The sequence below is a fragment of the Vanellus vanellus genome (genome assembly GCF_965231255.1).
Source record: "Vanellus vanellus genome assembly, chromosome: 6".
Taxonomy (NCBI): domain Eukaryota; kingdom Metazoa; phylum Chordata; class Aves; order Charadriiformes; family Charadriidae; genus Vanellus; species Vanellus vanellus.
The window spans coordinates 45880565-45904150 of NC_138911.1; the positions used below are offsets into that span (position 1 = coordinate 45880565).

The following is a 23586-nucleotide window of genomic DNA, read 5'->3' on the forward strand; positions in this document are numbered from 1 at the left end:
CAGATTGCAGGGAGCAGCACAGGATGCGTTTGGCAGCCAGCCCCAGCCCCGGCCCCCCTGAGCCAGGGTGGGAAAGGGAGAGGAAGACCCCCAGGGGCACTGCTTAAGTTATGCAGAAACAAGGGCTGGGGCTGTCCCCCAGACCTGGACACGGACCTGGCTGGGTGGGGAAAGCGGGAAAGAGCAGCACCCCAGTCCCCTATACACCCCAGGATGATCCCAGTAAGAGATGGGGGCCCCAGGCCAGCATGCCCTGACAGGAGCCTTGGTGGGGTGTTTCTTGGGTGGGAAGGCACTCCCTCCCCTACTTGAGCTTCAGCACACAGGTAGCCCCCAGCCTGGAGAGCAGCTTGGTCCTGACCTGCTGGTTGCCCATCTTCAGCATCGCACCAATGGCAGCCCCTTGGGTGCTGCAGGAGTTGGTGCTGGGGACAAGCCCTGGGCCACCACAGGACTGCCCTCCTCCAGCCTGGGTGGGTGCCCATGGGGCAGAGTGCTGCCCGCAGCTGCTGGAAAGCAGGTGGGAGTGCACGCAGTGCCACCTCCTCCGTCTCACCACCAGGTTTTACTGAGCAGGGCAAGGCTGGGATGTGGCTGTGAGTATGTGAGGAGCCCTGGCAACCCCAGGTCCCTCCCACTCCCCACCAAGAGGGCTTCCTGGCCAAGTTCCCCAGCACCCTCCTGGGCTGCCCCATGCCAAGGCTGGGGCGGACACAGCCCTGCCTGCCCCAGGTTTCCTTCCTCCCCAGCTGCAGGGTGCTGGCAGGACGGAGCAGTTTTGCAGCTGCAGCCCTCCAAGCAGTCCCCGCTCACCCCCCACATCATGCCGTCCCCCAGCCAGCTCCAGCAGCACCTCCACCAGCTCCACTCCTCATTGCCCCCAGGATGCCCTCAAACACACACACGCTGCTTGAGCCCCTCCTCATCTTCAGCCCCAGGCCTCATTCATGGGTCCTTTTGTCCTGCTGCCAAACAGCGCAGATGGGGCAAGGGAGTCCTCGGTTCCAGGCTGCGTTCCCGCCAGGGCCAAGCAAGAGTCCAGTCAGCTCTTCCCTGCCAGAGTCCTGTTCCCCACCGCTGCTTGGAGGGGCACAGCTCCACACGTACGTCCCCCACGCTATGGGGAAATGCAGCTGGCTCAAACCCAGACAGCAGGAGTGAGGCCGGGGGCAGAGCGGAGGCTACCTTCGCGGCGTGCCACATCTGCAAAGAGAGCACGGCAGGGGGTGAGTACTGCCAGGACAGGGAGGGGACAGACACACCAGGACCTCCAGGCTCACCCGCTCTGCCCCAGGTCCCCCCCTTCCTGTGCCCAGCCTCTCCAGTACCAGACTGTGGGGTAGGGACCACAGGCAGCCTCTTCACAGGGAGGAGCGAGGGCGATGGGGCTGTAGGTGGTGGCTGAGCCCCGAACAGCAAGCTTCAGATAAAACAGGGAAATGCAACGGGAAAGCACCAGCCACAGGCGCCATATCCCCAAATTGTCTGCAGTAGGAGTCCAGCCTGTGCTGTTATGGCAAGCGGCTCGAGACAGTCAGTTATATGTAAGGAGGGAAAGGGTAGAGTAACCCAAACAATGACTTGTCAAGGACTGCAGGAAGGACACAGCTGGCAGCAAGATGAGGCTGAAACTGGAAATTCACAGATCCAGGAAACCCAGCATGGTCTGTGATGGTGACAGAGCTACACATTATCATGTCACCCAGCCCATCCATCCCCATTCCCTGGATGGGGCTGGTCAGCTTCAAGCATCTGAGCCTGGGGACTACCCAGCACCCATTGAGCCTTCAGTAAAAGGCCTGTTTCCCCACAGCCGCCCACTGTCCCCTCCATCCTGCTTTCTCCTGTGACTGCTCAACACAGGCCCCTCACTGCTCACAGCGTCAGTAAAGACTTAAAGTTGCTCATCACAAGGAAATGAACCCAGACAACACCACCCATACCTACCCCTGCTCACTTACAGTTCACAGTCTTTACGTCTCTTCTTGTCTTGTCTCCTCTTACCTCGTCCCTTGGACCTCCTCCTTCGAAACGAAAGGACCACAAGAGAGGCTGATGTGTGGGAGATGGGACCCACAACCCCAGCAGGTAACACCACCCCCGACATCACTTACCTTCCCAACTTCATCAGGTCCTGCCGGGGCCTGCGGGGTGGAAAAAGGACACAAAGTGGTTACTTGGGCAATGCTCTCTGTTGAGGTGGTTTAAGTTGCCCCAGTGCGCAGCACAATCTACTTGTTATCATTCATGCTTAAAACGGACCCAATATGACTTCTCTCCACGTTATTAACTCCTCAGCCAGGAGCCGATTGCAGTAGGCAGAGACAGCAAAGGGGCAGGGGATGGTCAGCTTTGGTGACTCCCCTGGGGATGTGACACTTTGCCCATGAGGTTGGGAAGCACAGGTTCAGTTTCGGCTGCTCTCAGTGACAACTTTCATAGTTGGGCTGGTTAAGCAAGATGCAACGTCCTTAGTAACACGTAGGATTTGCTGCAAAGTCTCAGTAGTGGTTCTGAGACAACAGCCACGACATACTTGGCGTGTGGATCCCCTATAGGTGCCAAGGTCAGGACATCCACCACGCCTGTGCTAAACTTCAAAGGGAAGCGATGTGAAGGTGTGGAAGGTGGCTTAGGGAGAAGCTGAAAGGTGTTGCAGAAGCAAGAAGCTTACACAGATTCAAAGGCAGCCTGCACAATTCCTCGTAGGGGATCCCCTGGGAGTTACCCTAGGTAGGAAAACCACAACAGGCTCAGGAAATTCCCTGCACAGAAAATAGCTGGAAGCGGACGAGGGGGAGAAATAACACATGTGCTTCTTCCCACTCCCTCTTCTGCATCCACTGACAGACGCTCCAGAGACGGTGTGGAGCTGGATGGGCCTTGGGTCTGCTCCAGCACAGCCACTCTTACAACTGCAGGGGAATACCGACCCAACCCAGGGATCCTCTTCTTCCAGGCAAGGGTCATGTCTAACAGCTGCCCAGCAGGACACTCAGGCCCCAGCTTTCGCAATACTAAATCGCCCAGAGGTCATGATGGAGCATGAACGCCAGGAGCCCCATGCAGGCAGTGCTGGAGAGGCTCTGCGGCAGGGATCGGCTGCGGGCAGCACCGGAGTGGCTCTCTGTTCCCATAGCACTGCAGCCGCCAGGCAGAGGCCCCATCCTGCCCAAGCTGGCACTGCACATTTTAAAGCTTTCATTTGTCGGCTTGGATGTAAACCCCTGGTCCCCAGCCCCACATGGGGCACCCTCCCTTAAATGGGGGCCCAAGGCTCAGCCCTTCAGCTCTCTCTTTGGGCCACAGTCATGCTCAGGTATGCCAAGCCACAGGGCTCCTTGAGGAGCCACCACCTTGGGGACACTGCCGCACACCAAACACCTGCCTTAGAGCTATCAGCCTTGCTCCCTTACCTGCAGGCAGCTCCTCCGGCCAGAGGAGCGCACGCCCGGCATGCCGAGGCAGCCGCAGGGATGGGGGGCACAGACATCCCTGCTCACGGAGCCGGGGTGCTGCAGCAGCCCAGCCCCGCAGGCAGTACTGAGCACCCCCTTGGCTGGGGGGAGCAGGCTGCAGAGGCACGGTGCAGCCTGCAGCCGAGCAAGGGCCATAAGCACTGGCAAACCCCAGCACAGAGATGGTGGGGGTGTCCCAGTACAGCTGTGGTACCCCCAGGTCATCCTTGTCCCACACGCAGGGTGAGCTGGCAGGGTCCCTCTTGCTGGAAGGGCACAGGGGTGCAAAATGAGCCCGGGGGTCCCTACCTGCACTCGCACTGCTTGTGCTCGGTGAACGTCATCTCCACGTAGGGTGCCTCCCCGTTCGGCTTTATCTTCAGGAGCTGAAAGGGGAGCAAAGGTTACTTCCCAGCCAGCGGCAGGAGGGGGCTGGAAGGGCTCCCACAGCACTGCCTCGCCACCCTAGCCTCTCCTCTCCGGCAGACGCGTGTCTAACCTGTTCCTCGGGACCTCCGGCAGTGGAGACTCCACCTCTGCACGCAGGCAGCACCAGCCAGGCCCGGACACCCCTGCGGCTTGGGAGGCTCTGCCAGTGCCACCCCGTGTCTTCAGGGCTGTAATTTAAGTCCCATGGTCTTGGGATTTCCCAGCCTTAGAGGAGATTTTTCTGTCCCTGCCTTCGTGGAGAGCTTTCATATATTTGACCACTTTGCACATCTCCCTTCTGTGATGGAAATATCCCCCTAGTCATGTTTCCCAGACCGTTCCCGTTGCTGCTGCCTGCTCCTGACCCCCTTTCCCACAGCAGCGAGTCTGGAGTCAGCACCACGGTGCCTCCCCAGCCCAGGGGTTAAGGATTTGCCCTGACACATGTCAGTCCACAGCTCAGCCAGGGTTGGACATCCAGGGGCTTCACGAGGTATGTTCATCACTGGTGTGATCCACAGCGGTGCCTGGCGTTGCCACCCTGCACACAGCTGCAGGATCCCTCTCATGGAGGGAGACCTGTGCTTGGAGATTTGCTTCCCGTTCATGTCAGGCTCTTGCTCCATCTCAGTCAAGATTTTTTTGGGAGACTCCCAGCCTGCCTTCCAACATGCTTTCAACCCCAGAGGGACCAAAATCACTGGTGGTTTATTGCAGGCATTCTCTAGTCCGTCACCCACAGCAAAGCACAGCTTTTCCCTGCTCCCCGCAGCAGCAGCGGGTTGGTCTCTGGCAGTGCAGCACAAGGGCTGCAGTGTGAGGACAACGGCTGCCAGGCGCATGGGGAAGAGCCGACTGGCAGCTTGTTCACAGCCTGGGATCTTCCACCCCACTTCGCACAGCTCCCACTGTGGGGACTGGAAACGTGGCTGGCACAGCTCTTCACACTCACCAAGCCCCCAGCACACATTCACTGTCAGCACCAGCGTGAGCCTCACTTCTCCCTGCGATTCAGGGGCAGCTCCTGCTTTGCCCCAGCAGGCAGAATCACGGGCAACTGGGAAACCTTCCAGACCCACCACAGAATAGTGAAGGTCTGGAAAGGTGACGGCAGTCGGCCAGACTGAGGGACCACGCAGAGAGGAGAGGGCAGGGAAGCAGGGAGTGAGGCCAGTACCACCAGGGGTGTCACCTGGCCTCAGAGACAAGCCCAAAGAGCAGAGGGACCTTTCTGGTTTGGCATGCATTTGAGCAGTTGTGTGTAAGCCCCCTGCCCTGTTATCCAGGCTGCTACAACATCTGGAAGATGCGAAGCTCCAAGTTCACCCTCGCGGTGCTTGGCGAGGAGCCCACCCCCTCCCTGGTGCAGCCATGGCCCCACAGTGGCAGTGCTTACCTGCATGGTGACCGTGCTTGTCTCCACGGGGACGCAGCGGAGACCCTCGTCCCCGCAGCAGCCTCCACAGCGCTGCAGGGAGACACAGGAGGGTCTGAAAATGTACTCCACCTCGTTGGGGAACTCGGTAATGACGTCCACCAGCTGCTCGAGAGGACGGCAGAAACTACGATTCCAGATCTCCCGAAAAGTCAGCACTGCAAGAGAGCGGGGTGGAGGGCCCATAAGGAGGCTCCCCGGGGAGGCTGAGCCCAACCGACCCACAGCCGGGGCAGGTGCAGCAGCCACAGTGGGGTCCTGCATCCATCACGGGGGCACAGGGATGCTGAGGACCCCCTTGTGCCCCCAGTAAGCCCATCACGGCACTGGTGCGAGGGCTCACACAGCCACCACGTGCACCTCGATAGGCTCTTTCTCCACCTGCCCGCCAGCTCCATCTCTTCCTTTCCCAGTCGCGCCTCTTCCCCCCCGCATCCCGCCGCGGCGGGGCTCCCCCGGCCTCCCCTCGCCCTCCCTCGGCGGGCGCCGAAGCCCGGCCCCGCAGCGCCGCACACAACCGTCCCCTCGGGTTTCCCAGCAGGGAGACCAGAGCGGAGCCGAAGCGGAGCTTCCCTGCCCGGGAGCCGGCACCGGAGGAGCGACGAGCCCGGGGCAGGGCCGCGCTCCCCTCCGGCCCGGTGCCGCAAGCGCCCGGGGCGGGCTGGGGCGGGGGGGGACAGGCTGCTCCGGCCCCGTCACGGCTCCGTCGGGCATCGCCGCGGCACTCCGGGAGGGATAACGGCTCCGGGGGGATACCGAGCTCTCCACCCCCGGCCCGGCGCACAGCCCTCCCCAGGCTGCCGCCCCCTCCCAGCCGGGGCGCCGGCGGCCGCCCGCTGCCAACTCACCGGACGGCTCCGCGCCGGTGGTCCCCCGCGCCTCCGGAGCCTGCAGGGAGGGAAAGGCGGGCGCTGGCGGGGGCGGCACGGGGGGATGCGCCGCCGCCCCCCGCCCCAGCGCCGGGAGGGGCTGCCCCGGCGGCCACCGCCACCCCAGGCAGTGGCACCGGCGAGGCCGGGCTGCCCCCGCTCCGACCCCCCTCCCGCCTCCCGGCTCTCACCGGCGCGGGCGGCGCCCCCAGCGCCCCGGCCACCAGCAGCCGCAGGAAGGCACCGAGCAGCCGCATCGCCGCTCCCGCCGCCGCCCCGGCACCGACTCAGCGCCGCCGCTACCGCTCCGCCGCCGCCGGCATGCCGCCCCGCCGCCGCCGTCGCTGGGCCACCGGCCCCGCCGCGCCGCCTCCCCCGCCGCCGGGCCATGGGAGCGCGCCCCGCTCCGCCGCCGTATTTCACCGCCGCCGCCCCGCCCCGCCCCCGCCCGCCCCGGCCCCGCCGCGGGGCGGGAGCAGGTGCCCGGCCCCGGCGGACGCGGGGACGGCCGGTGCCCCCCGGGCACGGCGGTACCTCTGCCTCCAGCCCGCCCCCCACCCCGCACTGGCACCGTCGGTTTCCCCACGGGGCTGCCGTGGGGCTTCTAGGGACCGACCCGTGCTCGGTGCCTCGCCGGGGGGCTGGAAGCACCGGGGCTGTGTCGGGGCTTCTCGTCTCTCTGGGCTGCCCCGGGTCCTGTCCACCTCTCCCAGGGTTAGCATGTGCCACCCCGGGCCCACTCGGCTGCCCTGTGCCCACCCCACAGCCCCTTTCCCATCCATCCGCCCCGTTCCCCTGCTCTTGCCCTGTCCTGTCCCCATTCAGGCACCCCATGCCCGTCCACCCACCCCGTCCCCACTCAGGCACCCCATGCCCCCCCATCCATCCCATTACCCCCCAGGCCACCCCGTGCCTGCCCAGCCAGCCCCTGCCGTCAGAGCCCTGGTGGGGGGGTTCCAGCCCCCTCAGCCCCAGGGACACCAGCCCATCCTGTCTGCCATGGGGGGTCCCTTCAGTTTGGGAGTGAAGGTGGCACAGCAGTTCCCTGGAGAAGGTCTGGGGCCAAACCCTGCTGCCGAGGGTAACCCCAGAGGAGCTCTGTGGCATTTTCTGTTCTATTTTTAAGCCCCAGCGGCCAGGAAAGTTGGAGCTATGGGAGGTGGGAAGGGAAGAGATGCCAGCAGGCAACACGATCCACTGTGGGCCACAGGTCCCAGGAAAATAACGGGCTCTGTGTCCCTGCCAGGATTCACGTTTCTGTCCTCCTGGGAGAGCGGGGAGGCTGCTCTGGGGCTTCCCTGCCCATCTCTGTGTGAGGTCTGTTCCTGTGGCGTGAGGATGCCGGTGGCTTGTCCCCAGCCCCATAGGGTCTGTCCCCAGACCTGTGGGGTCTGTCCCCAGGGGATGTGGGACGCGCCAGCCGCCTGTCCCCAGCCCCGCCAGGCCATGCAGGTGGCAGCAGCTCAGGCGTCAGTGGGAGCTGGGCTCTGGCTGGAGTTTCCCCGGCTTTGGTACCGCTGAGTGTGTGAGAAAGCTGCTGGAGCAGGGCCTGGCAATTAGCAGGGAGATCCTCCAGAGATAAGCGCACAGAAATCCCAGCCCCGCCGGGGGGGGGGGGCGGGTGCGCTGCAGTTCATCACTCAGTGACACAGCACGGCAGCTGCCGGGGGCTGCCATGGCGGCATTCGGTGCCTGTTCACACTCTTGCCCCTGACTGGGCAGCAAGGAGCAGCTAATGTCCCCACTGCGATGTCTGGAGCATGCCTGTGCTCTCCCTCTGCCACCCCACAGAACCCTCCTGGGCCAAGGGGACCACCCCCACCTCCCCAGGGACGGGTTTGAGATGGGGGGCGAAGGGATCGTTTCCTCCCCCCCGAGAGCCTGGACCAGAGGCTGCCCCGAGGAGCAGCTGCTGCCAACTCACTGGACAGACAGAATCCTGTTATTGCAAAGACCATGACCACACAGGGCCTCACGCCTGTCCTTGCAGGAAGGTCCCTCGGGGCCACCTCTCAGACACAAGGCCAGCCTCTGGCGCTGGAGCAAAGGGCTCTCCCGCAGAAGCCGTGTGGCTGGGGAGACCAGCCCTTAATTGCCGAGTGCAATCCTGTTCCTGGTCTGAAGCTATTTCCTCAGAGGCCTTGGGCAGAGTTTACATTCCTGGGATGAGCATCCCCTTTCTAGGCAGCACAGAGCAGAGACGGGAGCAGAGAAATAATATTTGGACACTGGTAATCTGGGACCAGCAACATCCTCCTGCAAATGGAAGAAACATCCAGCTGGCTGGGGCTGCGGCCACTCTCTTTCCCCTCTGCCGCGCTCCTTCCCCAGGGGCCGAGCCTACCCTTCCCCAGCTGCAGGACAGGGCTGGAAGGTCGATGCTATAAATGCACCAGCGTGTCCCTCACATCGCCTCCCACCAGGCTCTGGGGAGCAGAGCTACGCACTTTGGCAACAAGGGACAGAGGAGGCTCAAGGGACCAGCCAGGGACATAAGGCAAATAGAGACATTTCCTTAAAGGGCAGATGCCTCCCCTGCGGTGAGCCCCATACAGCAGCTAATGGCTGAGAGCATCGCCTGTGCCACCTCCCTGCCCTGCCTGCAGTGCTGGGGTGGGAGGCGGGTGGGATATGATGGCGCATCCCTGTTGCAGCTGAGGCCTGGCAGTCCGGCAGAGATGGGCAGCCCTGGCACCCGGCTGCAAGCACACCGCAGCGCAGCCCGGCTGGGGAACGGGCTCACCCCTGTGCCTCTTACACCTTCTGGGCGAGGGGCAACAGCAGGGGTGCGGGTTGCCTGCGAGCACTGGAGGAACCCAGCGCAGGCTGCCACTCTCCCCTGCGAAACCTCACCCTGCTCACCACTGGTGAGCGCCCACTAAGTCCCCTTTTCCATAAAACAGCCCCATTTGAGCATCAAAATCCCCTCACAGGTGTCTGTTCCCCAGCAAAATCCCACCTTCAGCATCTCAGATGAAAAGACGCCAACAAAACTCATCCCTGCAATGCTCTTAAGCGGACTGTACCCAGGACCTCCTGCATCACCGGCTAAGCCCTTGGAGAACACCCCTGAGGTCCTCAGGGCATTATTTTTGTGCTGCTATTTAGGACACCAGAGCCAGTCTGATCAGGGCTGGAGGCTTCCGCCAGGGGAAGTGCCAATTCCCCCATGCTCCAGTGTCACAGCCACCTCCTCAGGCTGCTGCTGCCGCCTCTCCCAGCAGGCAAGAGTCCCCACAGCAGCTACCTATGTCCTGCGCAGTGACAGAACTCCCAAGGCTCCTCACGTCCGCCCTTCATCCCAGAGCGCCCATGTTTCACCCTCGGTGTTCCCTTTGATTGCTTTCCCCAGCCCCATGATCCGGCTCTTAGGCTCTCCTAAGCTCCCCTGTCAGCGAGCACTGACGATTGGGTTCACAGCCAACGCTGAGATAAACCAGCTCAATCTTCTGCAGGTTGCGTCTCCGCAGTGGGGACAGAAGGGAAAAGGCAGAGGGCTGGAGACTGGCCGGTTGGAGCTGCATGTACCCGCATGTGAGAGTGGCAACGGGGATGGGCATGGTCTGGCTGGGGCTTCCCTGGCACCAGCCCCTCCGTATGGGGATACCCAGGCCTCTCCACCAGGAGATTGCTGCTTTCTTCTGGGAAACACGGGGCTCTCCAGTACCCTTGCAGGCAAGCAGGGATGCACCGGTGCCCCCTGGATGATCAGCATTGCTCCTCAAGCAAATAACCTGCAAACAACCTGCCTGATCACCCAGAGCCATGCCGTGGTGGCTCTGACTCTGAGCGATGCTGGCGGCGGCACATCCCTGGCTTCTGGCGGCTGTGGGGCCAGTGCCTCCTCCCAGCCCAGGTGCGCAGGGGGATGTGTTTGCTGAGGGGGAGCCTGACAATAGGGGGAAATGGGCCGTGCCGTGCACCCTGATGGCGGTGGCTCACAGCCCCGACCGCTGCTGCCCGTGGCAGGCGGAAGCGTCCGGCCTTAGTCAGCCCCGGCCGCACGTGGCAGGAACTCTGCTGTTTGTTTTGGTTCCTTGGGTGGGGGGTTGGCCTCCCCAGGGACCCAGGACCGAAACTGCAGGCACCTGACAGCACGGCCCTGTACCCGGGGAGAGCATGGTCTGCCCCCCAGGTCATAGGCACTGCGGCCAGCCCAGGTCAGACACGAATTTCGGAGGGGTGTGGGACAGGCACCAGGGATGCTCAAGGCAAGAGACCTGGGTGAGGGGAACCCATGGCAAGCCTGGCTGCTGATCCCATACATGGCTTAAATCCCCCATGGGGGCAGGGACGATGACGCTGAGGAGGGGGTCCCTGAGGCCACCAGACTCAAGCCCTGGGAAGCTGTGGCCCTCAGCCAATGCTCCAGGAACAGGTCGGTGGGTGGCAAACCCAGCGCCACTTGGCTTAACACTTTGTCCTTCAGTGCAGGCGTAGTTTAGTGCTGAGGCTGAGCCTGGGGCAGGGGACAGAGTCTGTAGGCAGGTGGCAAAGTGATGCTAGTAGCAGGCAGGAGGGTTAATGACGACCAGTCATCTCCCAGCCCTGCCATGTTAGCTGTGCCTGGCAGGGAGGTGATGGAGAGCACATAGTGCCAGGCACAGCGTTTGGTGGCCGGCTGGCCAGGCAGCCCCACATGGCAGGGACTGGCTGGGCCACGGGTTTTTGGAGAAGAACACAGCCCTGGAACAGGGTGAGGCACCTGAGAGCCCAACCACAGCCCCAAGCATACGTGGGTGCCTACAGGTAAGCGTTGCGTCAGCAGCCTCCGCAGGGCGTGCAGTTACTGCACCAAAACAACAGCCCCTTGCACACGAGGTGCTGAGAGCCCAGAGCAGGAAGCGGAGACGCGGCACCCACGGCACGGCTCACCCCGCTCTGCCCAAGCTCCTCTCCTGAAGTCCTGGGAGCTTGGGAGCAGAGCCCCAAGCCCCAGAAAAACTGCAGGAATATCTCTCTGGCAGCCGCAGAGCGCTGCACTCGGGAAAGCCCAAACAGGCTGCGACCAGGACAGACTGGTGCGGCAGCGTGTGTGTGGCCCTCCACCACCGGCAGAGATGAAACACCCCTGGTCTACACGGGGTGAGAGGGATGGGGTATAGCAGCCCCAGGAGGGATGGCACTCTCCCCGCGGGAGCGGAGCAGCCCCTCTCCCCAGGAAGAAGACAGAGGTTACTTTTCCACTGCAGAACCAAGCGTATTCTGCACATCTATCGTGTTTCATCTCCCCCGGGAAAAGGGCAGCGAGCACTGAACGGTGAGGAGAGGTGCAGGGGCAGGAATCGCCCGCTGCTCTGCCACTGCCCCTTGCCTCCCGGCCCAGCCAGCCAGTGGCCAGGGGCTGCCAGGCGCTCCTCTCCCCTGCCAAACTCAAACCTGATCCGCACCCAGCCCAGAGCTTCTGGCTGCTTATCATGTGGATGCAGTTCTCCTGCTTTGAGCTGTCATAATATTGACACAAAGCAAAATAATAGTGACGGCGAGACTCTGCCTGGCTCTGGAAGGCAAACAGGCGAGGAGACGGGGAGCAGCAGGCTTCGCTATTGTGCGAGACGGGGCAGCAGCCTGGGCTGCTTCCAAGCTCTGCTCCCCAGCATCACGCCTGCTGATAAGGATGGCGGGGGGGGGACGATGATGTGGGATGCAGGCGGAGGGGGAATGTGGGCTCCGCAGCACACTCTCCCCACGGAGAAGCGAACGTGTGCATCGGCAGGGCTTCGTCCCGGAGGCTTTCCCAGAACGTGGGTGGAGGAGTGGCTCATCTCTCCCATTCCCTGAAACCTGGCAGCCGCTGAATAGCTGCCATCACCCGCAGCAGACAATGAGCACAGCGAGCCCGGGGCCAGCTGCAGCGCCGGGAGCGCGTGAGCGGAGGAACTGCGGGGAGCTGGCCGGTGACCAGGAAGCAGCCCAGACTGCTGGTGTCACAGAACCCTTGGTGACCACAAAGCAGCCGGGCTGCGCTTTGTCTCGCCCCGAGGGCCTGGCTTCCTGCAGCCGCGCCAGGTTTGCTGGGGGGCTTCTCCAAAGCCAGCCTGGAGGGACGGGCCCCTAGCATCACCTCCTGCCCGGCCCAGCCAGCCTGCCGCATGCCCTCAGAGCAGGGACGGAGCCATGGCCAACACCTGCATGGTGCCACCAAGATCCCTGAGCCGATTGTGCCTTTGGTGGCACCGAGCAAAGCCAACGCCTTTTCCGGGTAGGGAGGCCCAGTGCACCGTTAGCGATGCCGGGGCCAGCACCTCCCGCCCAGCCCCGCACCACGATCCCTTGTCCCTCACTGGGGCTTGTTTTCCTACATGACACGCAGTGACTTCCCACACTTCCCTCGCTTCTTCCTGACCAGCCTGGCCTTTGAACCGGCTGCCTCCAGCTGCCGAGAGGAGACCCGAGGAACCGCTGCAAATGAACGAGCCGACGAGTGAAGCTCCACATCCAGGGGAGGTGTTTGGACTCCAGCTTCCCATGCCTCTCCCGGGGGCCGGGAAGGGCGAGGGGCAGCCCAGCCTGGGCTGCTTCCACAATGAGCCCTAGAAAAACCCTCCCGCTTCCCGGCCTCGGTCTCTATTTTTAAGGCTTCAAAAAGGAGCGGGGCACAAATGGCAAACTTGCTGGCAGGAGAGACAGTCCCTGAGCTGGATTCAGAACCGCCCACTCGTTTCCTGTAGGGATCACGGACTCCACGGTACCACAAGGGTCTGGCTATGGGCTCGGCCTGCCCGCGGGTGCTGCGCTGACGTGAGGATGAGCCAGCAGCCGTTTTCCAGGGAGAGACGCAGCACGTACATGCGGGTTGGCGAGCCAGGAGCTGCATCAAATCCTTCGCTAACCTGAGGTGCTGAATCCATCCTGTCACTCCCCATAGCAAGCCCTGCCTGTTTCTCCTTGGCCACCCAGGTGGTTATGGCAGTCACACTTTCCCGAGGATGACCAGTTTAGGGGACAGTTGTTACCAGGGTCATCAGCAAAGACCAGCAGAACACGTGTCCTGGTACCTGCAGTGTCAGCCATGAATTTCAAGCATGCTAAAACTGCCGATGACTCAGGCAACGTGTGCGTGCGCCTCCAGACCCACAGAGCTGAGCTTCCCAGCTGTTCACGTACCTGCTTTTGATCACCAGCTGTTTGTTTGGTTTTTTTGTCTTCTTTCCCTGGAAACTCGAGTTTTAAATGTGCATTCAGCACTCGGTTCAGCCCATCATTTCTATCCCTTTCACTTACTAAGTGACCTACTTTCTCCCCTGTAGCATGCAGAAAACACTGGGCTCCCTCAGCCCTTCAGCAGATCCACTCCTGCTTAAAGCTCTGCCTCCACACTTGTGGCTGTAAGAGCTTTGGGCTCAAGTCATCTCCTCTGGCCTTTGAGCATGCACTTTCCAAAGACAATCATGTCACACCAGACACCTTTGGTGCATCTTTCTCCTTGGACTGTGCTTCACGTTCCCCCCACTCCCATGCACCATGCCACTCTTAACTGTCACTCGTGCTCAGCGAGCGACATAGGCATCCAGCGATGACCCTATGCTGCTTCTTCCCGTGTCACCTATGCAGCCTTCACAGCCTGTGCTGTGCTGACAGCCTGCCCTGTTGTTCCTGCTGGGCCGTGGCTCTGCTGGCTTTCGCCTGCTGGCTCCTTCCCTTTGCCTGCGCTGAGTGTGAGCAGCTCGCTTTGCTTACCCGGGTGTTGCAGACGAGTCCAATTACTAGAGTTCAGCAAACTCTGATTCCCCTCCCTGGCATTTCATCCAGCCCACTTATCCGCCGAGAGTTTCTAATCCAAACAGCCTCCCAGCACACGATGTTCCAGTGCTCCCAGGCTCTACCCAGCCTCTGTCCTGCCTTCTCCTCCCTGACACGAGCACTTGGGGGATGACATTCAGCCCCTGGGGATGCAGAATTCACTGGGTGGAGAGGAAGCAGCGATTCCAGCAGCCATCCCTGATGGTACAGAGCAGGACACCGTCTGGGGCGGGCTGGCAGCTCTCTGAGATGAGCCAGATTTCAGCTCCTCTGCAGGCCCAGAAAACGTGCTGCCTTGCTCAGCTGGCCAGCTCATCCCCTGCTCAGCTCTTTTGCCCACAGCACCAGCACCGTCTGCAGTCGTGTCAGCCTCCTCGCTTGCTCACGCACCAGCTGGGAAGCTGCAGTGGCCAACTCTGCCCCAGGGGACCTGGATACACCGGGGAAGGGAAGGAGGGTGTGCTGTGCAGGAGGCAGCTGCCTGTGGCCACGGCAAGAGAGGGGGGTCCGGCTCCATAACACCTGGCAGCTGTGGACCACCAGGTGAGTCTCCTTCCAGTTGCCCAGGGGTGCACACACACACCCCCCACCACACTGCCTCTGCCACTGTGGCCAGCACAACCTGCAAAGCAGCAAGATTTCAGCCGAGTGCACCAGGACACTAACACGTCTTTCCAGCTGCCTTCCTCACTTGCCCCATGCTCTCTGCGTTGCCCCTGCTGCCACTCCTCTTCCCCACTCCCTCCTTTTCAGTCCTCCTGGCCACCCCCTGCCTAACTCACTGGCTCCTGGCAGCAGCTGCTGGCTAATGACAACCAGATGTCTCATAACTGCAGTCCCTCCAAGCAGCAAGAGCCCAGGGTTGGCCTTTCAGCTTTCCAGAGAGCCACAGGTTCTGGCTCAGCTCAGCTCCACGGGGCTAATAGCTCCTGAAATCCCCATTCAGAGGCTTTCATTCATGAAATACAAGGCAGCAGCCAAAGTGCAGGACTCTGCCCCTCAAGGGACATGGGACTGCTGGCAGTCTTTGGCAGGCTGTGGCAGCAGTACCCAGTGGAAAGTGCTGTAGGGAACAGGGCAGGAACAGCACAAGCAGGGAAAAACCTCTGCAGCCTGGCAAGGCATTGAGAAGAAAATGCCCCGCAATAGTTACTGGGACTGGAGCAGGGAATGTAAACAGCCCAGCATCCACAAGGAGGTCATAACCTCAGAGTCCGGTTTCCCTTCCTCTTCTCCCTCCTGCCTAATCTCCAAGAGCTGCTATTTACTAGTGAGATAAGTAAACAAACAAATGAAAGCTCAAAAGCAATGATTTTTAATTTTGTTTTTTTGGCCAAATCACTGCGTGCCCCGGTCCCAGGGTGTGTGCGTGGGAGCAGTCTCTGCACGCCATGGCAGCTGGCACACAGCAAGGGACAGGCACAGCCAGCAGCAGAGGCAGGCAGGCAGTCGATGGGTGAGGGCGGTCCTCCCCTGCCTTGCCCGCAATGTAGCTGTGCAGACGGGCAAAAGGGGGAACTGCATTACCCTGCACAAACGCATAGCTGGACTCCAGGGAGCCTCCAATTTAAGCAAGATGGAAGAAAACAGACAAACAGACCCCTAAAACTGGGGAGAAGAGGGAGAAGACAGCATAGAACAAAGATGTGCCTGGCCAGCACAGCAGGGCCCAGCACAGCCAAGCCAACAGCAGGGCAAACCCTGTTACCCTCTGCTGACTGTCTCCAGGGGCAAAGGATGAGACAAGCTCATCGAGGAGGGAAACTGACTTCCAGCCAGGGCAGATCACCCCTCAAGCACATGCAGGCAAACCCAGGGGCATGGCCTTTCACTAGGCATTTGTGGGATGCAGTGAGCTTCCTTCCCCAGGCTGGCAGGGACTCTGGCTTCCAGGCACACAGGGGCAAGTGGCAGGAGGAGAGAGATGTGGAAGAACTCTCAGCCCAGCCCAGGTGTTGGGTGACAAATCACCTGCAATACATCCTCAAGACCCAGCGCACCAGCTTGGCAGTATCTTGCTGGGGACTCAGCAGTCCCTGGATGGCAGCTGGCTGTAGGGTAAAGTCCTAAAAGAATCGGACAAGCACAAAAAAGATGCAATGAGCACCCAAGGCCCCACAGGCCCCTGCAGGAAGCACTCGCTGAAAGTTTCCAGCATAAACCAGTTTGCTTTGATTTCCTAATCTAAAACAACAGGACACAGAGCAGAGCCACAGAGTAAAGCAGCACTGCAGTGAGAATTACACCGTGGCTCCTGCCTGCTCCCTGGACACAGAGCTCCAGGAACTAGACACAAAGGAGCTACATTCCTGCCTTATCCAGGGCTGGTTCTGGCTCTGCCAGCAAGAACAATTGGACTGCCAGGAACTGCGCCTTTCCCACCTCATTTGCTTTGGCTCTTTGCATCTAGAACACCACACGGTCCAAAGTAAATCCCTGCATATGGGCTCTCCCTGCTGCTCGGCACAGACGCGGCTGCTCCCTCTCTCCTGCCCTGCATTCCCTTGCACAGGCCCTTCCTGACGCCAGCCCACAGCGTTCCCTTCCATGGAGGCATCAACAGCGGCGTGCAGGCCAGGTGCCACCCCTCACGGAGGTAACCTTGCTGCTCCGCCCGTGCCGGCCCGAGGTACTCGGCTGGCACGCACCTCCCGAGCTGTGCCGGGGAAGCCCACGCCAGGCCTGGCGCCCACCTCAGGGGGCGCCTCCCGCTCACCCGGCTCCGACACCCTCGCACCCCCACCAGACCTCGTTCCCCGACACCGAGGCCTGCAGCGAGGCCCGGCCACCGCCACCCCTCCCTGACCCTTCCCTCCGGGCCCGACCCGCCGCCGTCCCACAAGCCTCCGCGCAGCGGGCAGCGTCCGGCGCGGCAACTGGGGTCAGGGGTCACTGCGCGTCTCCCAGGTTACGAGAGAGCGCACACCCCCTCCGCGAGCCGCAGCCCACCTGCCAGCCGCACTTCTCATTGGCTGCGCCGCCACCGAGGGGTGGGAGCACTCTGGGAGCCTCCGCCAATGAGGAAGCGGCACGGCGGAAGTGGAAGCCGTGCGTGGGGCTGCGGAGCCCCGCCGGTCTGGAGCACTGCAGTCGCCGCCATGCCGGGCGCAGCCGACCGCAGCTCGGAGCTGTCGGAGCAGATCGAGGCCTTCGTGGCGCGTCTGCGGGGCGGCGGGGAGCGGCCGCGCTCCGAGGACACGGCGCGGCAGACGCTGTCGCTGCTGCGGAAGATCATCGCGCACGGGCAATGGAGCTGTGCCGGTGAGGGCCGCGGCGGCGGGGGGAGCTGCGGGAGAGCAGCAGCGGGGACGCCTCGGGGCCGTCGGGCCGCGCTGCTGTCGGGCCCGGTACTCCGGTGGCGACCACCGGGTGAAGATGGAGCAGCGAGACCGGGGCAGGCCCAGTGAATTTCGCTGGCGCGGCGGCCCGGGCGGGGCGGGGGTCGTGGGTACCTTTTCTCGTGTTGCGTTCCGAGTGCCAGCGCCGGTCTCTGGCCGTAGGACTGTCGTGGGGTGGGTGTGCTCCGGGCAGCGGTAACGGAGGCCCTCCCTGCTTCCAGGGGAGCTCATGGATCTGATCCGGAGAGAGGGCCAGAGGATGGCCACAGCCCAGCCGTCTGAGACAACCGTGGGCAACATGGTGCGGCGAGTGCTGAAGGTCATTCGGGAGGAGTACGGCAGGTGAGGCATCCCTCTTGCGGTCATCTGCACCCCTCCTAGGAGCCCAGAACTCGGCATGTTCCACTGCTTCTGTGAGACCCCTGTAGTTTTCCATCATCACCTTTTCCCACCTCTCCTATAGAGGGATTCGGTGAGTTTAACGTAAAGGAAACCTGTTGTTTTCAGCGTAGCTGATGGCGTTTCCTCTAGAGAAACTCTGCTTGGCATATGTGTTGTGGGTGTCTGAGCACAGTCTGTGCCCTGACCTCGGACTCTTCACTCCTTGCGTTCCTGGGAGGGTCTGTCCCACTGGAGCAGTAGCCTTAGCCGGCTCCTCATCTGCGGGCTGCAGCACTTGCACATGACATAGGAAGGCGCTTCCTGGCAGAGCTTCGGGTGTCCTTCTGCCAGAGGCAGCTAGGGAAGCTCTTCGGTGTGGGCTGGTGTGCCTCCTGCGTGTGGTTTTCTTTCTCTCTGTTCACATCCAGGTGTGCCGTGCTGCGGGGATGGTACTCAGCCTGGCGCTCTCTCCCGAGGCTGAAGGGCTGCTTCTCTCCACAGGCTTCACGGGCGCAGTGAGGAAAGCGACCAGCAAGAATCCCTGCACAAACTCCTGACTTCCGGAGGACTGAGCGAGGACTTCAGAACCCCTTATCCTCCCCTCAGAGCTAATGTTATTGAAGCTATTAACGAGCTGCTAATAGAGCTAGGTACAGATGGGTCTGAACTGCCACATGAGTGAAGCTTCTTATGGGCTGGGATGGATGCTTCCCTGTCCAGTTAGGTGCAAAGAAAACAGCAAAGGGCTGGGAGGCTTAATCTGAAGGAGCTGAAGTCCTGCTACTCCCAGGACTTAAGTCCTCTTTGGCTTACAGGGAGATGGGTGGAACATTGTGGAAGGAACAGTGTGGGGGACTAGTGGCCTGTGCTCTCGGTCTTCTGGGAAGTCTTTAGTTGAGTCCTCTGAAGAAGAGTATAAAAAATATGCCAAGGTTGGACTTAATCCCTGTGCACATATAACCTGACATTTGTGCACAAAGCACTGTGATGTATTTTTCTGTGATCTTGCGACAGATCAGGCACACGACTCTCCTTCTGAGGCCCAAGTTGCCCTGCTTCTCCTTTCCACGTAGTTCTAGTGCTATTGAACTGTAAAACCATTGGGTTTCTGTCACTGTTGTGTGGGCATGGTGGTTACGCCGACGCAATCCACTCCCCTCATGATGGAGGTTTCAATACTGCTATTTCTATGAGTAGCTAGGGAGCACAGGGCATTCAAGGGCCAGCTTCTTTGTCCCTCTGCACCAGTAAGAAGAATGGGGAGAAAAAGCTGCTCCTGTTCTACCAGTGCTCATAGCATTCCTTTAGTAAAAAATGATGTTGGAGGACGGGTCTAGCAGCACACGTGTTGCTTTTCCTGGCTGCTTTTCCACCCACGGCTTCCTTCTGTTACAGAGGGCACCACTGACAATATTGCTATGCAGGCACTGGAGCATATCCACTCCAACGAGGTGATCATGACCATTGGCTACTCGCGCACCGTTGAGGCCTTCCTGAAAGAAGCTGCCCGCAAGCGGAAGTTCCAGGTCATCGTGGCAGAGTGTGCGCCGTTCTGCCAGGTGAGGCCCAGGCTGGCTGTCTTCTCCAGGTGCTGCGTTGTCTCGTGCATTTACTGAACTCTTGTCTCTGGAGGCAAGCTGAATGTTATGAAAGTTCCTCTGCAGTGGAGAGACTGAAGACGGCTCGTTATCCTTCCCTGTGTCCTTCAGTCAGAGGGCTGTATTTGTGCTTCATCGCTCGGTATTTTTGCAGTTCAGACAAGAATTGAGTGCTAATATCTCTACAACTGCAGTGCAGGAGATATGTCCCAGGGGATCAATTGGATTCTCCCTCTTTTTAGGGTCACGAAATGGCTGTCCGATTATCTAAAGAGAACATTGAAACTACTGTCATGAGTGACGCAGCTATTTTTGCTGTCATGTCTCGAGTCAACAAGGTAAGGAGGGCTCCACTGGAGGAGGGAGTTCACGGCAGGTTGGGTGCTTAGGCCTCCCAAAACAGCTGCAGGTCCCAGTGGAGATGGATGTGTTTCTTCACTGAAGACTCAAAATTGTAATAGTCCCTATTTAGAGCTGGGGTGGATATTCATTTGGAACCCCACGTCAATACAATGACTAACTGCATAGTGATGGGTTTTTCTGCCTTAGTGGCTAAGAAGCAGAAAAGTTACAAGAAAGCAAGCCAGGAGAGTCTCAAAGGATTAACCTCAGTTTTTAAAGAAGATGGAACAAAAAGTAGCATTTCCAAAGGGGAGAAATTCCCCTTGCCTGGAACACAAGATGGGTGTTGAAGGGAATCACCAAGGTGTGTCTTTTCAAACAGACCTGTTCTTTAATTTTATAGAGATGAAGACTTGGCACCCCAAACTAACAACACAAAAAAAAAAAAAGTACTTGTAAAAATAAAATCCAGCTACACCACTTCTTACCTATATATTTTAAGCTGCTTTGCATTATTCCCATTTTACAGCAAGGGAATTGTTGCAGCTAGCAGTCGCATTACTTGTACAAAGCTTACTTTGCAAGCTTATAGAACAACAGGGAACACAGCCCAGTTTCTGCTTAGTTTTCCTTGTGGTAGAACATACATTTGTCCTCTGAAGTTCTGTGTGCTGGCCTCACCATGCTGGAGTCATGCTCTTGTTAGAGAGGAACGTCTTGGTGCAGAGCCAGTGCCAGATGAAACAGATCAGGCATCCAGCTGCCCTACAGCTCCAGCCTTTGGCTGGCTGGCTGTTCTGACAAACTCCTCCAGCTCATCCAGCAGGGTCCGAGCCAGGAAGCGTTCCTTCCCCAGTTTGCCGTGGAATATGCTATCTAATGCTGATTTGCCTTTTAAGGTCATCATTGGTACAAAGACAATCCTGGCCAACGGTGCCCTGATTGCTGTGAGTGGGACTCACACTCTGGCACTGGCAGCTAAACACCACTCCACTCCACTCATCGTGTGTGCCCCCATGTTCAAGCTTTCACCACAGGTAAGTACAGCAGCTATTCAGGACTGCACATGCTCTACGTAGAGATGGGGGATGATATTTTTTTTCCTTGTGGAAGCTTAGGGTCGAGAGCACAATCTGTCCCAAGGTGAGTTTGATAAGTGAGCCATCTCCCCCATCTAGCAGTGTTACTTCAAACAGGAGATCCTCGCCCAAATCTGGCACACTTCAGGATCTCCTTGAAGCACCCTCTTCTGCCATGGGTGCTGAGTAAGCAGTGCACTGGGGATAAGGATGTAGACTGCTGCCTAGAGACTGACATCACCAGACTTATTTTTTTTTCAACCACAGCGGATTTCAAGTTACATTGTTAGTGTTGAAAGACCCTGTGTACTGACAGAGGAGGTAGATAGAGATCCTCTAAACTGTTTCTTACACTCAGTACTTTTTCAGTATTGTCAGATAAAATTGCAGACTGAGGAAATCACTTCTCTGCTCCAGTTCCCGAGGCTTTGCAGAATGGCAGCCAGGTCATAGAAGGCTCTAAAAGCTCTGAGGAAAAACCCTTCATCTATAGATGTTACAGAGGTTCTAGGCACAGGCACTATGTAATTACTGTAAACAGATGTATGACTTGGCAAGTTGTCTTCCTCTGCTTTACTTCCTTCGAGCACCCAGGACCTGTTTTCACTAGGATAATGAGGCAGTCTCATTTTTCCTGACCTTCCTGTACTCTTTCTCATTCAGTTCCCTAACGAAGAAGATGCATTCCACAAGTTTGTGTCACCACAGGAAGTGCTGCCATTCACAGAAGGTACTGGTTCTTCTTTATACAGGCTGGTTGAGCTAGTTCAGGCTATAATTTTAATATTTTCTTTTTAGTAGCTCACATAAAATTTAAACACAAGACTGACCTCTAACCCAAGACAGAAAATCCTTTCCTATTGTCTTAAGCAGAAAACAGTGCTGGGAACCATCCTATTTTATACATAATTTTTCTGTACTTTCTGTAATAGGAAGTTATTTCCTTTGAACACTATCTCTGCACTCTTGCTTCTGCTCCAAAATAGTCAGTATTTTATTATAGGATTGTGATAATGGTGCCAGGCAGGTGGCATTGTCCTGTGGGACAGAGCAGATGCCCAACATCAAGGGCAGCTTCCTTTCCTTCCTACAACTCATGTTAATGTCTTGAAACTTCGTTATGTGATCCACTTGTTGAAACCCGGTATCTCTGCAATGGGCTTCCCACGCAAGCACCATCTTTAGAAAGGCATCAGCTCCCAAGCCCATTTTCAGATAGCAAAGGCTCTTTCAAAGCCCCATTTCTATGTGACAAACACTTTTGAAATGAAGATATCAGGTTTGGCATGGGTGTTTGCTTTTGGCCTTCTGAGCTTTTCTTTCAATAGTAACTTTGGCAGCATCCGGATTCTTGTATTCTAATTACATGCTGGCAGGTTTTTTGGCAACTAGTAAATCTACATTGGAAGGGATCTGCATTTTTTATCAGTAAAAGCTACCAAAAGGGAGTGCTGCCATTCATCCAACATTGCTGTATACCTGTAATTCAGTGACATCAGTGAGGAAGCTGGAAAATACTCAGGATGTTCCAGTACTGACTTCGGGGGTGCCACATGCATAGCCAGTTTCTTCAGGGGCTCAGGAAGATGTGCAGAAGGCTAAATGTACTTTGAGTTGCTTTGTCTAATATTGCTGCTATTCTCTTTACAGGGGAGATACTGGCAAAGATCAACGTTCACTGCCCAGTGTTTGACTATGTCCCACCAGAGCTCATTACTCTCTTCATTTCTAACATTGGGGGGAATGCACCTTCCTACATCTACCGCCTCATGAGTGAGCTCTACCATCCTGATGACTATGAGCTCTAATGCCATGAAGCACGTCACTCTCCAGACTTTTCCTATCTTTCTCTTTAGAAAGATACAACTGCTAATTAAAGTGTACATTGCAAAGACGAGTTGCTGTGGGGCATCAGTGGGGACTTAGCTCAGCAATGTCTTTCCTACGCAAAAGCAACAGAAGACAGAGCTCTTGATGGGTATTGATCCCTGTGCTGTGTTAGAAGCCATGTGACGCTACTAACCCACTTGGGTTTTGAAACAACAAGGCATATGTGTAAATGTCTGGAGCAGCTAAGCTGTTAAGCACATTTTCTGTATACAGCAGGAGTGTTACCAGTGTAGTGAGTTGTCTGCACCTATAATGCAGTAGCAGGCTTTAAGGTGTGCTTTCACATATGAATTATAGGAATCCAGTGGCAATTTTCTTCAAAATGATTTTTTTTTTTTTTAGAATTTTTTGACAATTTTTGGCAAGCTGCTGAAATACCAACCAGCTTTTTGTACAATGCTGGAATGGAAATTCCATTCATGATGAAAGGCAGACCTTCAGAAGTTCCCTGAGCTAGCTTGTTCACCTCTGTGTCAGAAGGCAGAGCTCAAGCTCTTGCTTCACTTATTGTAGTCCAAGGGTCTTTCCTTTCCTGTACTACTTGAGTGACTGCAATTATTCTTGGGTAGAGATCTTGTCTCATTCAGAAAGTTCTTGATTTTTGTGAGGGGCAGCATGGAACGTTTTGAAAATCTCAAGCTCTTGCAGGCAGTCAGATCACTTTTGCTTAGTTCCTTTTATCAATATATGGGCAATACACTACACCACAGTTAAGGCATCAAATGAAAGTAGTTTCCACTCCTTGTTTTGCTTTTGGTTCAGCAGACGTCCATATCTCTCTGATTTGATTTTAAGTTGGATATCTGTGATTAAACAAAAACATCATCTTCTTTTACTGTTCTGAAATAAACTCTACTCCTCTACCTTAGACTGAGACACAAAATTGAACTGGAACCTGTAAAAAAAAAAAAAAGCCTGCCTATTGTAAAAAACGCCATGGGCTATTTAGTTGTTTCTGTGGGGCTAGGTTTCCGTACCCTGAGAATGTGGGGCTATGCTAGGATTGAGAAATCTCATGCTCAAG

At 58.0% G+C, this 23586-nt stretch overlaps 2 protein-coding genes across 2 annotated transcripts; one reads left to right on the top strand and one right to left on the bottom strand.

Moving 5' to 3' along the window:
* Positions 1 to 763: 763 nt before the first annotated feature.
* Positions 764 to 6551, bottom strand: PGF (placental growth factor). The gene is made up of 7 exons (XM_082485258.1): positions 6383 to 6551; positions 6171 to 6210; positions 5284 to 5480; positions 3768 to 3844; positions 2115 to 2144; positions 1962 to 2024; positions 764 to 1203 (listed from the first exon to the last, which is right to left on the bottom strand). The coding sequence occupies exons 1-7, from the start codon at positions 6446 to 6448 to the stop codon at positions 1182 to 1184; spliced, it is 495 nt and encodes a 164-aa protein (XP_082341384.1). The 5' UTR covers positions 6449 to 6551; the 3' UTR covers positions 764 to 1181.
* A 10466-nt stretch (positions 6552 to 17017) lies between these two features.
* Positions 17018 to 22566, top strand: EIF2B2 (eukaryotic translation initiation factor 2B subunit beta). Its single transcript, XM_082485257.1, has 8 exons — positions 17018 to 17195; positions 17494 to 17614; positions 18155 to 18303; positions 19049 to 19212; positions 19494 to 19589; positions 20493 to 20630; positions 21336 to 21402; positions 22323 to 22566. The coding sequence occupies exons 1-8, from the start codon at positions 17033 to 17035 to the stop codon at positions 22478 to 22480; spliced, it is 1056 nt and encodes a 351-aa protein (XP_082341383.1). The 5' UTR covers positions 17018 to 17032; the 3' UTR covers positions 22481 to 22566.
* Positions 22567 to 23586: the final 1020 nt, after the last annotated feature.